The sequence below is a fragment of the Pyrus communis genome, chromosome 2 (assembly GCF_963583255.1).
Source record: "Pyrus communis chromosome 2, drPyrComm1.1, whole genome shotgun sequence".
NCBI lineage: Eukaryota > Viridiplantae > Streptophyta > Magnoliopsida > Rosales > Rosaceae > Pyrus > Pyrus communis.
The window spans coordinates 21,976,279-21,992,857 of NC_084804.1; the positions used below are offsets into that span (position 1 = coordinate 21,976,279).

At 41.6% G+C, this 16,579-nt stretch overlaps 1 protein-coding gene across 1 annotated transcript; it reads left to right on the forward strand.

Moving 5' to 3' along the window:
- Positions 1–7,060: 7,060 nt before the first annotated feature.
- Positions 7,061–7,897, forward strand: LOC137724948 (uncharacterized). The gene is made up of 2 exons (XM_068463583.1): positions 7,061–7,330; positions 7,388–7,897. The coding sequence occupies exons 1-2, from the start codon at positions 7,061–7,063 to the stop codon at positions 7,895–7,897; spliced, it is 780 nt and encodes a 259-aa protein (XP_068319684.1).
- The last annotated feature ends 8,682 nt before the right edge of the window (positions 7,898–16,579 follow it).

A 16,579-nucleotide genomic window follows, 5' to 3' on the forward strand; every position in this document is an offset into this window, starting at 1 on the left:
ACAGCTCGATTCGGAGTCCAAGTGGATGTTTTGGGTCAGGGTGTGTCAGTTTGGTATCAGAGCATAAATTTGGGCAGTATTGCGTTCATCACACGTGTGATGTAAGCATTTTTTATTCTTGAGCCTAATTTCCGAATCCTGCCACCTCGTTGAGTACGAAAAATGTATTAACTTTTTCTCTAAGTTTTGGTGACTTAGACGACTTATCGACATTCTAGAATATCGTTTTGGCAGACGCCTCTAGATTTAAGCGACAAACCTCCCTGCCAAGGAAAGATGTGGATTTGAGACAAGTTGATGGCCCTGAAGTAGGGCTACTATATCGATAGTTGTGCATCACGGGGGATTTACCCATCAATTCCACTACCATCTAGTCATTTTTACCAACCCTTTCGAGAATGGAAGCTAATAATAGTTTTGATCCCTTGGCATTATCCGTTAGTATACATTCTATCGAAATTCCTACAAAGTTGTACTTTCGTCAAAATTTCCAGAAATGTCTCTAGTGTCAATGTGGTGCTAAAAAAGTAGCACTCGACATAAGAACATCAGGGGGACAATCACTTGTGGTCCCTGAACAGTACGAATCTTTCCAAACCCACTAGTGTGCGAGTTGTTATACCTACGGTCAGTAGAAATCCTCGAAGTAGTAAGTATTTTCCCTAGAATTAATGAAACCACTTCACCAGACCAGTTCCTTACCAATCGTCCATTAACTAACTATCCGAGCGGGCTCTAACCTGTAATTAGCTTATGGTGGCACTATTAATTGACGATACTGTCAGATATCCAAGAACTGTCAACCAGTATTCAGGCGGTATGATTTCTAATACCAAACACATGCTAGTATATGGGAGTGATACCTTTGTGCCAGAACGCGGTTCACAGTTTCATTGTAGCGAACAATATCAAAATATCATAATTATGTTAATTAGTGGCCCGACTGTTAGACTGATTAACAATGGCTACTTAAGCCGAAGAAACAAAATCATGGAAACTTAGGAGCATACTTTGTAATAAGACAGTAAACTCACGGTTATGTTAACCATATTACCCATTTAGGTAATCAAAACTTCTTCGACTAGCCACCTCTCGATCACTTCCATAAGTAGACAGTAGAATCAAAATACGAGATGATATCTCACTGTTAGAGTGATTTGAGTGTCAAGAAAACTATAAAGACCTTTTAGTTCGTGTCGTAGAGTTGGTTAGTAGTATAGTACATTTCGAGGACATATACCTTTGGCGTCATGTCTCAAAATTTTACTTGGGATGCCACCGAATGCAAGAAGTAGAGTACACGATCAATCCACTTTCTCATACTACATCAGTTTTCCTTGCATCTTTTCGAACAAGTCCTACATTATTGAGATAACTAAGTTACTAAAGCTTATTTATTAGGAATTTACCCAACCAAACACCTTATCTAGGGAACCTCAAAGGTGAAAGATCGAACTTTAGGTTCGCACCTAGATTTTAGCAACTTAATCAGGTGATGATTAAAACCGTTAACCCATACTTTGAATTGATGGTCTACCCGACCACTTTTGGAACTCGAGTTTTCTTTCATAGCTTGTTGAATTCGTTGTAGTCTTACAAACGACTTTCCCATCTACTTTAGCAGCAAGATCAAACTTCCTAAATACCAACAGTCAACTTTATACCAAATTTCTCAAATGTTAGTTGGTTAAATTGGTACATTTTTTGGGAGACGTGATCTTGGTAGACGATATTTTTTTCTTCTTCCCAAAAGGTTGTAATGGAAGAAAGTTGAAATTCTCATGAAGTATTGTGAAATTCGAGATATCTTTGGCCTTGTCGATTTTATCAGCAATTTGTTAGCGATCTTTTGGCTATAGTAGTTTTCCTCACTTATCGATCGAGGAAAGTTAGTATAGTTGTGATGTTAGATATGAATAAAGTTTCTGACAACTGAACTATTGTCTCATCTCACCTTTGTTTTACACCTTTCGATGACATTGATCATTTTGGAAATCCATGTTGACATGTTCCTTGGACATTCCGATTGTGCAGAGTTAGCATAGTGGAGTATCACTTATATTTTTCAACGGTTAGAACCGTCCGAAAGTAAACCATCTTATTCATGACCTGGAGTCAACAGTAGTCAACTTCATTTGAAAACCGGATGACACTTCTCTGTAGAGAAACGTGTCCAAAATCTTTATCAATCTTAGACCTCTCAAGTGCATATTCATTTGAAAAGAATTAGATTTCTGACAATGGCATTAGAGGAACCAAATTAACATCTACGATTGCACTACCGTGCATTCCTCCGGTTGTGCAAATGTAATTATTATTTACCAAATCAAAAGACGTGTGTACCTTTGCACACCTTCAGCTTGTCTAATCTCATTTCAAGTGGAATTCACGAGTATTGACATGGCATTACCTACAAACCACCAAGAAATCGTTCGAATGGTTATGTTTGTACCATACTTAACCAATCCCGAAACTACTAAGCACCGACCAACAGCCATACCGTCAAGGACCCACAAGACTTTTCCTCCAACCAGGAGGCCAATCACAACACGACACATGTCGGTATCAGAGGCCAATCATAGCGCAACACGTGTCGATATCAGAGGCCAATCACAACACGACACATGTCAATGTCAGAACAAAGCTAAAAACTCTTTTCTATAAAAGGGGATCATTCTCCCACAATAATCCTTAATGTCATTTGTACTAAACTATTCACTAGAACTCACTAAAAGAGAGCTTGAACCTATGTATTTGTGTAAACCCTTCACAACTAATGAGAACTCCTCTACTCCGTGGACGTAGCCAATCTGGGTGAACCACGTACATCTTGTGTTGTTTGCTTCCCTATCTCTATTCATTTACATACTTATCCACTCTAATGACCAGAGCAACCTAGCGAAGGTCACAAACTTGACATTTTTTGTTGTACCAAAGTCCTCGTCGATTTTGTGCATCAACATTTGGCGCCGTCTGTGGGAATCACACTTATTCCTACTCTCTCCAGCTTTGTCAAGCTGGTTTCCACCATTCGCACACTTTTTTCGACCAGGCACCCCTCTCTAACATGGGGAGTGAAGGGAGCCATAGCACGCAGAATGACACCCCCTCGTACTTAGTGCAAAGCAACGAAAGAAGGAACGAAAGAAATTTGTTATTCAGGCTAAAGTTGATGAGCTAGAGGCTCAGAACAACAAGATAGCGATAAAGAATGAGATCCTCCAGGAGCAGTATGAGAAGCTTTTCGGAATGCTTCATGAAGCTAGGCATACTCAAACACATGAACTCATCACCCCCGGGGAAGTCAACCACCACCTAGGTGCCCCCCAACACGAGGGATCACCTGCCTTCAACATGGATATCCCTAATGGGGAGCGAGTTACTCATCAAGGTGTTGATCAACATGAGACCTCTCTCGACCCAGCTGCTTCGACCCGAAGTAGGAGAAGTGGAGGAAGGCACCTTCTTGCAGAAGGAGTAAAAAGATTAAAAGCCGTTTATCACGACTGTCGGGACTTCCTGAGGCAACGTCAAGAGAACCCCATCCACATAAGCTCGAAGGTCAATGATCCAAAGGTTTTTGAAAGGTTCGGTCCTCTCCCATGCCTCAAGCCAATTGCCAATCTAGGGAATAAGCGACATGTCCTAGAGGAATATGAAGGTATGGGGGACTAGGGGGCGTTTCGACAGGGTCGCCCTGGAAGTCAGTACGGTGAGTCCAAAGAAAAATCCCATGCCCTTGACCAAGCTATCCTACTTCCAAGAGGAGATGGAGACTTACGGAAGAAGGATCCAGCAGTACCTGACTCCACTCAGGACCCCCTTGTCCTACAACTCCTTGAGGAAGTAAACAAGTTGAAGGCCGAACGTTAGGCCGAAATACCTGACTGGAACCAACCTAGGCCTGGCCCTCTTACAAGGAGGATACTCGACACCCCCTCCAAGTAAAGACAAAGCAGAAGTTTGGCTTACAACTCTACACTGGAAGGGAGAACCCGATTGAACACCTTAACCTCTTTGAGTCCACCATGGCATACCGGATGCACACTGACGAAAAACGATGTCTTCTCTTTCCTTCTACCCTCTCTGGCGAAGCTCTGAATTAGTATTGTCGTCTTCTACCTGAGACAATTAACTCATTTGAGGAACTGAGGAAACTATTTGTCTCTCAACACATTTTTCAGACAGATCGCTTGCATTCCGCAGATGACTTGTACACTATTCGCCAGAAGCCGAATGAGTCACTACGAAAGTATGCTGGCCGCTTTAGCCATAAGTATTCTTGTTGTGCTGAGGCAGATGATAAAACCGTCCTTAAAGCATTCACAGCAGGCCTACGCGATTGTTCCTTCAAGTACATGATCAATGCTAACACTTGGAAGACTTACTCTTAGGTAATGGCACAGGCTTATAACCATGCCTCCGCCGAGGCAAGGACATATCAAGGGAAACTCCCTATAGCCATCCGTTATCAGCAAATGGGGAGAAGAAGCCAAATCCAACCGAATGAGAATACCTCAACTTTCCAAAGAACAGCGACGCTTCCCCTTGCCCTACTTAATACCTCGCCAAGTCAACATGCGTATCATTCTCAGGGCAAGAGGAAAAACTTTCATCCTCACCAGTCTCATTTTAATAAAAAGAGTAAGGGGCACTATCGCGATAGCCAAAGGTATCGTCACGATAATAGCCGTCCCCAGGCAATCAATGCAGTGGGCCAAACACGTGTTAAGAATGATCCTACCCCGAGGTATAAGACATACACACATTTGAATGCCCCATGCACGACCATTTACCCCAGTATAGCTCACTTGATACCAAAGCCAAGGCCGAGGGAACCAGATTTCAAGTCCACGAAGAACACAGGCATGTTTTGTGGTTACCACGAGTATAATAGCCATGATGGCGAGAAATGTATCACCCTCCGTGATCATATTGAAGCTTTGGCACGTGAAGGAAAAATTGACCAATTTCTCCTTTACCCTCCAAGGGATAACCGCAACCAACGCCAAGTGAATGTGATATATTCCATAAGCGGTGGCACACCCATATCTGAATCTTCCAACAGGGCCATGAAAAACAATGAACGAATGTTGAAGCCTGGCCACCAAGTGTTTCACGTGGAAGACATCAGGGGAGGCAAGTATCAAAAGCCTAACTGGGATCCAATATGTTTCTACCTTGAGGAAGAAAGATGTATTATCTATCCTCACAACGACCCATTGATTGTGGAGGCTCACATAGCCAACTTTGATGTACGACGAATCCTGGTAGACACGGGGGCGTCGGTCAATATCATGTTTGCTGAAGCTTTTAAAACACTTAATGTAGCTGAACATTTGCTCGATCACTCGGTTTCTCCTCTGATAAGCTTCTCTGGTGATGTCATGCAACCTTTAGGTAGCATACATTTACCCTTCACCATCGGTACAGGCCCGTACATAGCCACCATTATCACTAACTTCTTGGTGGTTGACTGCCCAACGGCATACAATGTCATCTTTGGGTGCACAGGCATTAATGATCTCAAGGTCATGGTATCCACACATATGTTGTTGATGAAATTTCCAACCCCCTATGGCAATGGTTACATTATAGGAGATCAACTTAGTGCATGATCATGTTACAACATTTCAGTCAAGCAACAACACTTGCATGTACCCAAAAAAACACTTTCTATAGATGACCAAGTTATCAAGACCAACTCGGACAAAGCCAACTTGAATATTCACGGTGGTAACAATTAACCCGACGATCCTCGAGATGACTCTTTCACTCAACAAGAATAACCTGCTAAAGAGTTGGAGAAGGTCTCTATCTCAAAAGATTATCCAAATCGCATAGTGAAGATTGGCACCACTTTGTCACCGCCCATTCGGTTGGCATTGATCTCTTTTTTGCAAGAGAACACTGAAGTCTTCGCCTGGTCATACAAGGACATGCCAAACATCTCTCCCGATATCATTTGTCATCGCTTGAGTATTGATCCTAAGACCAAGTCGGTGAGACAGAAGCGAAGATCTTATGATGCTAAACGATATGAAGTAATGAAGGCAGAAGTTGAAAAACTCATCCGTGAAGTCAATTATCCAACGTGGGTAGCAAATGTGGTCCTTGTTAAGAAAAATCCGACCAAGGAAAGTCTCTTGCTTCAAAAGATCTTGTGGAAAGTATGTGTTGACTACACCGACTTAAACAAAGGATACCCAAATGATAGCTTTCCTCTTCCTCTCATTGATAGACTTGTAGACTCTATAACAGGGTGTGAGCTCTTAAACTTCATGGATGCTTACTTAGGGTACAAACAAATCCTCATGAACCCTTCAGACCAAGAACACACGACCTTCACCACTGATAGATGACTATATTGCTATAAAGTCATGCCATTCGGCCTAAAGAATGCAAGGGCGACTTATCAAAGATTAGTCAATTCAATGTTCGCTGAACAGATTGGGAAAAGCATGGAAGTTTATGTTGATGATATGTTAGTCAAAAGCAAACATGTTGACCAACACATTGCCAACTTGTCTGAAACCTTCTCCATCCTGAAGAAGTATCGAATGAGGTTGAACCCCAACAAATGCGCTTTCGGTGTGGGCTCTGGAAAATTCTTGGGCTTCATGATTAGCCAACGAGGTATTAAAGCTAACCCCGAGAAGATCAAAGCAATAATGGACATGAAAGAACTAGTAACCTCAAAAGACATCCAGAGCCTTACTGGCAAGGTGGCAGCCTTGACCAGGTTCATCTCTAAGGCCACAGACAAATAAGCTCTTTTTTCAAAGCACTTAAGGGAAGTAAGAAGTACATCACGTGGACCGATAAATGTGCCGAAGCATTTAAGAACCTCAAGGAGTACATGAGTAAAGCCCCTCTGCTTTCCAAATCTGAAGTTGGCGACACCCTAATTGTCTATCTATCTGTCTCAGCTTCAGCAGTTAGTTCCGTCCTCATTCGTATGGATGGTAGTATCGAATGACCTGTCTACTACGCTAACAAGGCTTTACAAGATGCGGAGACACAATACTCCAACATTGAGAAATTAGCTCTAGCATTAGTCATGTCTGCTCGGAAACTTCGCCCCTACTTCCAAGCACACTCCATCATCGTGCTTACCAATCACCCCCTTCGACAAATACTTCAGAGTCCTGACACTTCGGGGCAAATGATCAAATGGGCCATAGCACTAGGAGAGTTTGACATCTCCTACCACCCAAAGCTAGTTGAAAAGGGCCAACCAGTTGCAGATTTCATTGTGGAATTCACTTATCCCGATGACATTTCTCCTACACCTGAGGCAGTGGCTTCATTACCCCTGGAAACCCGGAAGGTAGAACCAACACTACCAGTATGGACTCTATATGTTGATGGCTCATCCAACCAATAGGGTTGTGGAGCAGGACTAGTCTTGACTACCCCCAACAAAGTGGCAATGGAGTATGCTATTCGCTTCAAATTCAAGGCGTCAAACAATGAAACCAAGTATGAGGCCCTTTTAGCAGGCTTACGTTTGGCCAAACACCTTGGAGTTAAACAAATTAATATCTTCAGTGACTTCCAATTGGTGGTTAACCAGGTCACGAACAACTTTGATGCTAAGGATAACTCCATGGCAGCGTATCTTGCACAAACGCAGCTTTTGCTCAAGCATTTCCACTACCAGATCACCCAAGTCCCTCGAGCGGCAAACAGTCATGCAGACGCTTTGCCTCGCCTTGCCTCAGTAGTGGAAGACAAGATTGGGAGAAAAATTCATGTCGAATTGTTGGCAACATCAAGCACCATGGTCACAGAAATATGCCACTTGCAACAAGGGGATAGCTGGATCACCCCAATTTATAAATTCCTTGTTCATTGCACTCTCCCAAATGATAAAATCCAAGCTAAACAGATTTGATACAAATCTACCCGCTACCTAATCATTAATGACCAACTCTACAAGCGAGGTTTTAACCTACCATACTTACGGTGCCTCACACCTGCGAAAGCGGAAATTGTCATTCGAGAAATACATGAAGGAGTCTGTGGAGATCATGCTGGATCTCGATCCCTAACACACAAGGCTTTTCACCAAGGATATTACTAGCCAACACTCCACCAAGATGCCATCAGAATATCCCGCTCATGTGATAAATGTCAACGCTACGCAACTATTCATCACTCTCCCCCCCCCCGGGAGCCTCATACTCCTATGATCAGCCCTTGGCCCTTGGCCCAATGGGGACTTGATTTGATCGGCCCAATGCCTGCAGGAAAGGGCAAGGTTCGTTATGCAATCGTTACAGTTGACTACTTCACAAAGTGGGCCGAAGTATAACCCTTGGCAACCATTACTGAGGCAAAAATAGAAGACTTCGTATAGAAGAACATCCTTTTCAGTTTTGGCATTCCTAATGCAATAGTCACGGACAATGGGCGACAGTTCGACAACAAGAAGTTCAGGATGTTTTGTTCTAAGTTTAACATCAACTTATGTTTTGCCTCCTCAGCTCATCCCCAGTCTAACAAACAAGTTGAGGCCATCAACAAAATAATCAAGTTCAGTTTGAAAACCAGCTTGGACAAGGCTAAAGGTTGTAGGCCAGAATTTGTACCCCAAGTTCTTTGGTTATACCGCACTTCATTTCGGACTTTAACAGGAGAAACTCCATTCTCACTTGCCTTTGGTAAAGAGGCTGTTGTCCAAGTTGAGCTTGAGCAAGCAACGTTCCGAGTCTAGAACTACATACAAAGTGAAAATGACAAACAACTCACCCTCAACTTGGATCTAGTCGAGGAACACAGAAACTAAGCCCACTTGAGGAATGTCGCCTATAAATAGCATGAGGACTGGGTACTGAAGAAAAGACTACTCTGCGACAAAGTCCTGAGTGAAGGCACACTTAGCCTAAATTAGGATGGACCGTTTGAAGTTATTGGCATCAGTCGCCCTGGTTCTTACAAGCTCAGGAGCTCCGATGGTAAGACCCTTGGCCATCCATTGAACGCTTATCACTTGAAGTACTATTACAAGTAGACTCACACTGTACAAGTGTTGAGCTACGGCCATTCGGCATCCTATGTAATGAAGGTTATTTGCCATCAATTCAATAAAGAGGTGATTTACACAATTTTGTTTTAACTCCCTTACATCCCTATCACTGAAACGCTTAGGTTTGAAGCTTTAAAACGAATGCTTACAACATGAAATAAAGTCTAAGTATATGTCAACATGACTTATATCCAAACAAGGGATCCCATCATACATTCCAACACATTCATACATAAACATCATAAATTCTAACACATTCATACATAAACATCATACATTCCAACACATCTATACATAAGCCAACTATGCTTCGAAAAGGTTCAACATATTTTGTGTCATTCGACACTTGCTATAATGTGCCTCGACACCTTGCCCTTATTCTCACCAACCAAATGATGAAATGTGAAGAATGAACTTATTTTCATACCACTAAACAGGTGATGAAATGTACAACTCGTACTCTCATTCATGCCACCAACCAGGTGATGAAATGTACAACCCGTACTCTAACATCATTTGGCAACTTGCCACTCATGCCACCAACCAAGTGAAGAAGGAACTCATCTTCGTGCCACCAACCAGGTGATGAAATGTACAACCCGTACTCTAACATCATTTGGCAACTTGCCACTCATGCCACCAACCAGGTGAAGAAGGAACTCATCTTCGTGCCACCAACCAAGTGATGAAATGTGATGAAAGGTGATAAAGGAACTCACATTCGTACCACTAATCAAGTGATGAAAGCAACTCACCATTCATTCCACCAACCAGAAGACGAGTGGTACAACTTGTACATGTGAACTCCTAACATTCATAAATAATCAAAAACCCTCAAGCTTTACAACTCAACTAGGGGAGCACTTATGCCTAATAAGAGTTATAGTCACCAACAAAGTCTTATTGCAAGCCAACAACAGCTAGTGCATGATATACGAAGATCAAGCTCTTCAGCCCTCTTACATCTGCTTCAGACATTTCTCCTCTGTAACAATGCAAACACTACAGCTTGTAGAAAGCTTCACACACTCTTGATCAAGACTGTTCGAAGCAAATTTAATTTATATGGTTCATCTAAACCTTCGACTACTACAAGGTATAGCTTGCATCACAATCTCTTGCTCAACAGTGTGGAAGCAAAATTTGTATATGTTGTCTCTCCCACATTTTCAAATTTCTAAAAAAAAAAAAAAAAAAAAAAAAAAAAAAAAAAAGGAAATTGGGAAATTCAACAACTTCAACAAATGGAGGGTAACTACAATTCTCAAAAACTTCACACACTTTTGATCAAGATAGTGTGAAGCAAAATCAATTCATGGTGCCCAACAAAGCTTCAACCTCAAAGCTTCACCTACAAAGCTTCAACACAAAAGCTTCATCAAATAAAGCTTCATCAATGGAGACCAACTACAATTCTCAAAAGCTTCACACACTCTTGATCAAAGTAGTGTGAAGCAAAATCAATTTATGGTGCCCAACAAAGCTTCACCTACAAAGCTTCAACACAAAAGCTTCACCTACAAAGCTTCAATACAAAAGTTTCACCTACAAAGCTTCAACACAAAAGCTTCAACAGCAAAACTTCACCTACAAAACTTCAACATCAAAGCTTCACCCAAAAAAAAAAAAAAAAAAAAAAAACAAAAACAAAAAAAAAAAAAAAAAAGGGAAAGAAAGAAAGAAAGATGAGCCTAGGCTTCCCTTTCTTTGGGCCTAACAACTTTCATACCAAATATATGTGAAGGAGGAGTTTTGGGCAACCACTTAGAAAGGAAAATGATGAAGTTTTGTTTGAAAAATTGCCTACTAGCAAGACACCTCCCTCGACCGGAGACTTGGGGGACTTCTACCATGTACCACTATACCTTGGTACTCAGAAATTTCGCGACTACTCAGTGCCTTGGATTTTTCAAGTCCCCAACCGAGAAGTTTTCCTCACTCAAGAAATTAAAGGAGCACTACTTCAACCTACAGGGTCCACCCACGAAGTTTCAACATGCAAACTTCAACAAAATAAAAAATTCAAAGAACTTAGTGAAGGATACCTTAGTGTATTTAACACAACACATTGAATGAAGTAAAGCTTATTTATTGATATCTTTGATAAATTACAAATACGTGCATACACATGAATCAAAACAAACAAACAGGAGGGCGCCTTCACAAAGGCTGCTCAGGAGAAGTCTCAACACTCGGCAAAGCCCCAGAAATAGGAAGCACCCGAGGGTAATTATTTGGAGCCTCAGTACGGGGCAGAACCCCAGAAAGAGGAGGCACCAGAGGTTGATCATTTGGAGCTTCAGTATGTGGTACAGCCTCAGAGGACGAAGGCAATAAATGCCTTTCGAACAAACTCACAAACCTCTGATAATCATTTAAAATCTGACCCTCGGATTCCTGTAACTGGTTAAGCTTTCTCTTCATGGTTGTAGCATAGCTATGTGCGAGCATGTGCAACTGTCTATTCTTGTGCTTAAGCCCTCTGATCTCCTGTTTGAGACTTATCACTTCAGCCGCCAACGATTCAACTTGGCGGGTTTGAGCAAATAGGCGTTAAGCCATATTAGACACAGAACCTGCACACTGAACACTGAAAGCTAGAGAATCCTTAACAGCTAACTCATCGGATCGTTTGGAAAGTAGTCTGTTGTCTTTGAGAGTGAGAAGATTCTTGGCCACCACCGCAGCGGTCATACAATTTTTCATCGAAGAGTCCCCAATAGTAAGGGGACCAGTAGGAGATATGGGCGCCATATGTTATCCTGAGGAGACATGGCTACCTCTTATACAGCATTCAAGTCCAAACGACGATCGGACGGGCCAGACATTCTCATAAAATATGAAGAAAAAATGAGGTACAATAAGTTTCAGAAGTATGAAAATAAGGGAAATTTTTCTACAAGCAATAACTTTCTGAACGTACTTCTTGAACTTAATTGGTGCTCCTATAAAAGAAAGAGCCAGGTCTTCAACAAGGCTGCTTCTTCAAAAATCGAAGAGGCACCACGCTCCAAATTTCGAGAAGCGGATTTCCTGAGTTAAAATTTATTAGCAATCTTCACACGCAACATCAATTCCTCGAATACCAAGGACAACTTTGCCAAAGAACTCTGACAAAGTTAAGACAGGTAAATGTTGAAGGCCTAGTTACCCTACTATTACCCATAAGGATAAAGGAACAGCACCACTGCTTGATTATTGGAAAATCCTTATGTGTGTGAACCTCTGTGCTCCGTGGCAAAGCAGACTTGCAAAAATGCCCAACCTTTCTTCACATCTGAGAAAACACTCCCAACAAGATTGCTTGCCCAGAAATCGAAGAGGCACCGCTCTCCGAATCTCGAGAACCATATCCTCAACAAGATTGCTTGCTCAGAAATCGAAAATGCACCGCTCCCCGAACTTCGAGAAGTTGGATTTCATTGGATAAAATTTGTCCACAATCCTCACACGCAACATCAGCTTTCTGGATACCACATACCACTTTTTCAATGTGCTTTGACAAAATTAAAACACATGAACCATGCAGCGACCACTACATTGCTTTGACTGAGAAGGGTAAAGGAACAGCATTACCACTCGCTGTTAGGACACTTCCTATATATGTCGACCTTCATCCTCCACAGCCAGGCAGACCTACCAAATAAAAAAAAAAATGCTCAACCCTTCCTCACATCTGAAATGGCACTCCTAATCTAGCCTCTCGAAATACTCCGTTTTCTTCTCCTTCGATAATACCCATGCCAACCAGCCACATCAGAGCAAGAATATCTCATATCATCAGGGTTGAAAGAAAAAGTATCCCATATCATGCTTTTTCCCTGTCTTTTCCTTTGCCCTTGCTCTTATCTGCAAGACAAGGAAAAAGAATGCAATCAGTCGGAACCTGCAATCAAACTTCCGATCTAGAATTGATTACCCGAAACCTTTGCCTGGTCATTTGCCTAGCATTCCTCTCGAGTACTCATCCTCAACTGTTGTCAAGGTCATGAATTCCTTCGGCAAATACCTCCGGAGAGTTAGTACGATATTGGCTCTTTACACTGAAGCTGCCAAGCATTGATGAGTCACTGAGAAGTAGTGCTCTGAATGACCATTTAAATGCAAAGGTTGCGCACCATTTCTGATATACAAAAGATTGAAGCAGAAGGTTCAACGGCGAGCTAGAACAGATCACTACAGCACGACGCCCTTTTTGTGGAACCGCACAATCCAGACGGAAGAGTCTAAGTCAAATCCAAGCTCAGCATCATTGCTCTAATTGAAGAGATCGAGAAGCCTCAACAGCCTTTTGCTAGCACCGTCGTCGAATAACAAAGCTTCGCCGTACCACATCTACTACTTTGTCAAACAGCAAAAGTATCCCATATCATCAGGATCGAACATACTCTAGGCTTGATGGACTTGTTTTAACCCTCAAATTCTGGAGTTGGTCGCTTCTTTGAAGGATACTAGAAAACCCTTCAACCCAGTTCAAGAATACACCTGTGGAAAGTTAAGTACAACAAAGCACGTGCCGATTCGTCTGTCTTCTCCAAAAACAAGAGTATCTCATATCATCTCTTCTCCCTATTTCTTCTCTTTATCCTTATTGCTGAATGAAAAACAGGGAGAATGAGTACAATTAGCCGGAACCCAAGATCAACCTACCGATATGAGACTGATTGCTTGGAACCCTGATTGCTTACCTTATCTGTCACCTCCTTCGGTAGATCTCCTCGCTTAGAGACTTAGGGGACTTCTACTATATGGTTTGTATCGTACTTGACCAAACCCGAAACTACAAGTAAGCTTTAAATGAAAATGATATATTACCTTGTGCATCAACGCCAACTAAAGATACCACTCTTGGATGAAGGAAAAGTACTTCCAAGAGAAAATGCCACATCTACTTACAGGACAGAGAAGACAAGTGAAGGCGACACCACACTTCGGTACTTGGAAGTTTCGTGATTACTCAATGGCTTGGATCTTGCAAGTCCCCAACCGAGGAGATTCCCTTACTCGGGAACTTAGGGGAGCACTGTTTGTACCATACTTGACCAATCCGGAAACTACTAAGCACCGGTCAACAGCATACCATCAAGGACCCACAAGACTTTTCCTCCAACTAGGAGGCCAATCACAACACAACACATGTCGGTATCAGAGGCCAATCATAGCGCAACACGTGTCGATATCAGAGGCCAATCACAACACGACATGTGTCAATCTCAGAACAAAGCTAGAAACTCTCTTCTATAAAAGAGTATCATTCTCCCACAATAATCCCTAATGTCATTTGTACTAAATTATTCACTAAAACCCTTCACAACTAATGAGAACTCCTCTACTCCGTGGACGTAGCCAATCTGGGTGAACCACGTACATCTTGTGTTGTTTGCTTCCCTATCTCTATTCATTTACATACTTATCCACACTAATGACCAGAGCAACCTAGCGAAGGTCACAAACTTGACACTTTCTGTTGTACCAAAATCCTCGCCGATTCTGTTGTACCAAAGTCCTCGCCTATTTTTTACGCTTAAGTTAACGATTAGTCTGAAACGAGCTACTTATACCTTAGTAGGCGTGTTGCATTTTGTTCATCCTACAATTAGCATGGTTGCAACATACAAATATCTTTATTTTTAGTTGCATGTAACTACGGTTACATTTTGGTTTTTTTTTTTTTTTTTTTGTATGACACTGTTGAGACATAGTATGGAGATTTTATGCATATCACATGATTGACAGGTGAATATTGCGATAACATATTTAAATGATCAAGATTTCGAGGTAGCAATTTGTGTGCTATTGACGTTATCACCCGAGAGGGTAGTACGTGAGCGCGGTCAAGGCCCTAATCAGACGATGTATCTGTATTTCCCAAGGAGGGGCAAGATGGTACTATTGCACCCTCAGGAATTATTTGCTTGTTTAACATGACAATAGAGAGTTGTCTGTATCGTGGGTTGCAAACTGTAATATCAAGAATTTATTTGTTGAACTCGTTAAGCAAGTGGACATTTAGGTCCGTCTACATTAGTATTTTTTATTTACTTATACATTTGGTTATTTATTTATTTATTGTTCGGGCTTAACCCAATGATACTACACGCTTATTCTTGGAGTACGTGACGAAACAAGTGCGTAGGTGAAAAATATTTTATCTTTAGCTTTAATTTTAGTACAATTACTTTAACTTTACTTTATTTAACTTTACGTTATTTTATATATGTATTTTGACGGGATGTTATTATACATATATAAATATTTTCGACGTTATGATTTTATAAAAGCAGTATATTTTGGTATTGTATTGAAGGAGAATGAAAGTTTGAGTTTGGAGGCATGAAAGAGAAATCATTGCAATTCGATCACGACGTCATGACATTCTCTTTTATGCAACCACTCTAGCTTGACTTCTTCCTTATATATACTTTGTTTCTATCTTTTGGAGTATATTATGTATATCAAATGTTTTCAAATTTCGAGGACGAAATTTTTTTAAGGTGGGTAGATTGTGACAACCCGTCCCTAATTTTAAAATAGTGATTTTACGAAAATGCCCCTAAAGGCATAGATTTTGACTTTCATTGACCATTAGTTAGGGAGATGCATGACTCATTCTTTTAGCGTATCCTCATAGTACTCGTTACTACGAGTGTATAGGCAAAAGCCGTTGGCGAACCTAGGTTTTAACGGTATAGTTACAGACATTTGAAGTCATTTTATTAAATTTTAGATTAGAAATTAATTAAACTCCCACCTTGTGGGAAAGAGGCCCAATCATGTATGAATTATTATGGACCAATCAGACTAAAGGCAAGGACCAATAAGAAAATGAGGGGAAACAGGCAGCAGCCAATGAGGGGAGGGGAAAGAAAGCTCCCAGCCTCTCCTTCTTGTCAACCATACATCCGCGCGCCCAACCCGACCAAATTCCGGTGGTTTATGCCATTTTTTCCGTCGAACCACCACCATCCAACACCTGCAACCTCTTCCACAACTTCCCATCCACCATCTCCACCAAAATTCGAAGGGTTTTAGGTCCAAAATCATGTAGAACCTCATCGGAGAACTCGGTGGTTCTCAACGGCGGCTCTGTTGTTTTGGAAAGTTTCACCACCCATTACCACCCTTAATCAACTCCTCTTGACAGGAACAATACCCAAGCCTTGGTTGGTGCATTGGAACACTGAGGAAGGAGAATCGAAGCTCAACCATTCTAGGGTTTCTGGCGAGTTCGAGGGAAATTGGAGCTTTTCCTGGCCAAATTGGACTTGGCCACAGGTATAAAACTTGCTCTACTAATTGAGATCTTCATTTTTGTAAAATTTGGCAATTTTTGGAAATAATTGGTTTTTTTTCCTGCGAGTCGGGATGGTCAATCGCATGGGTTGAGACCCAACCTGCCCATCCTAGGATAATTTGGATGCCTTGATTCCATATTTGACATCTGATTGACAGAATTCCATTGTTTGGGTATAATTTCATTAAGGTCTGCCACTTGAATATTATAGCAATCGATCATCCGACTGTTGGATCGTCACCAAACTTTAATAC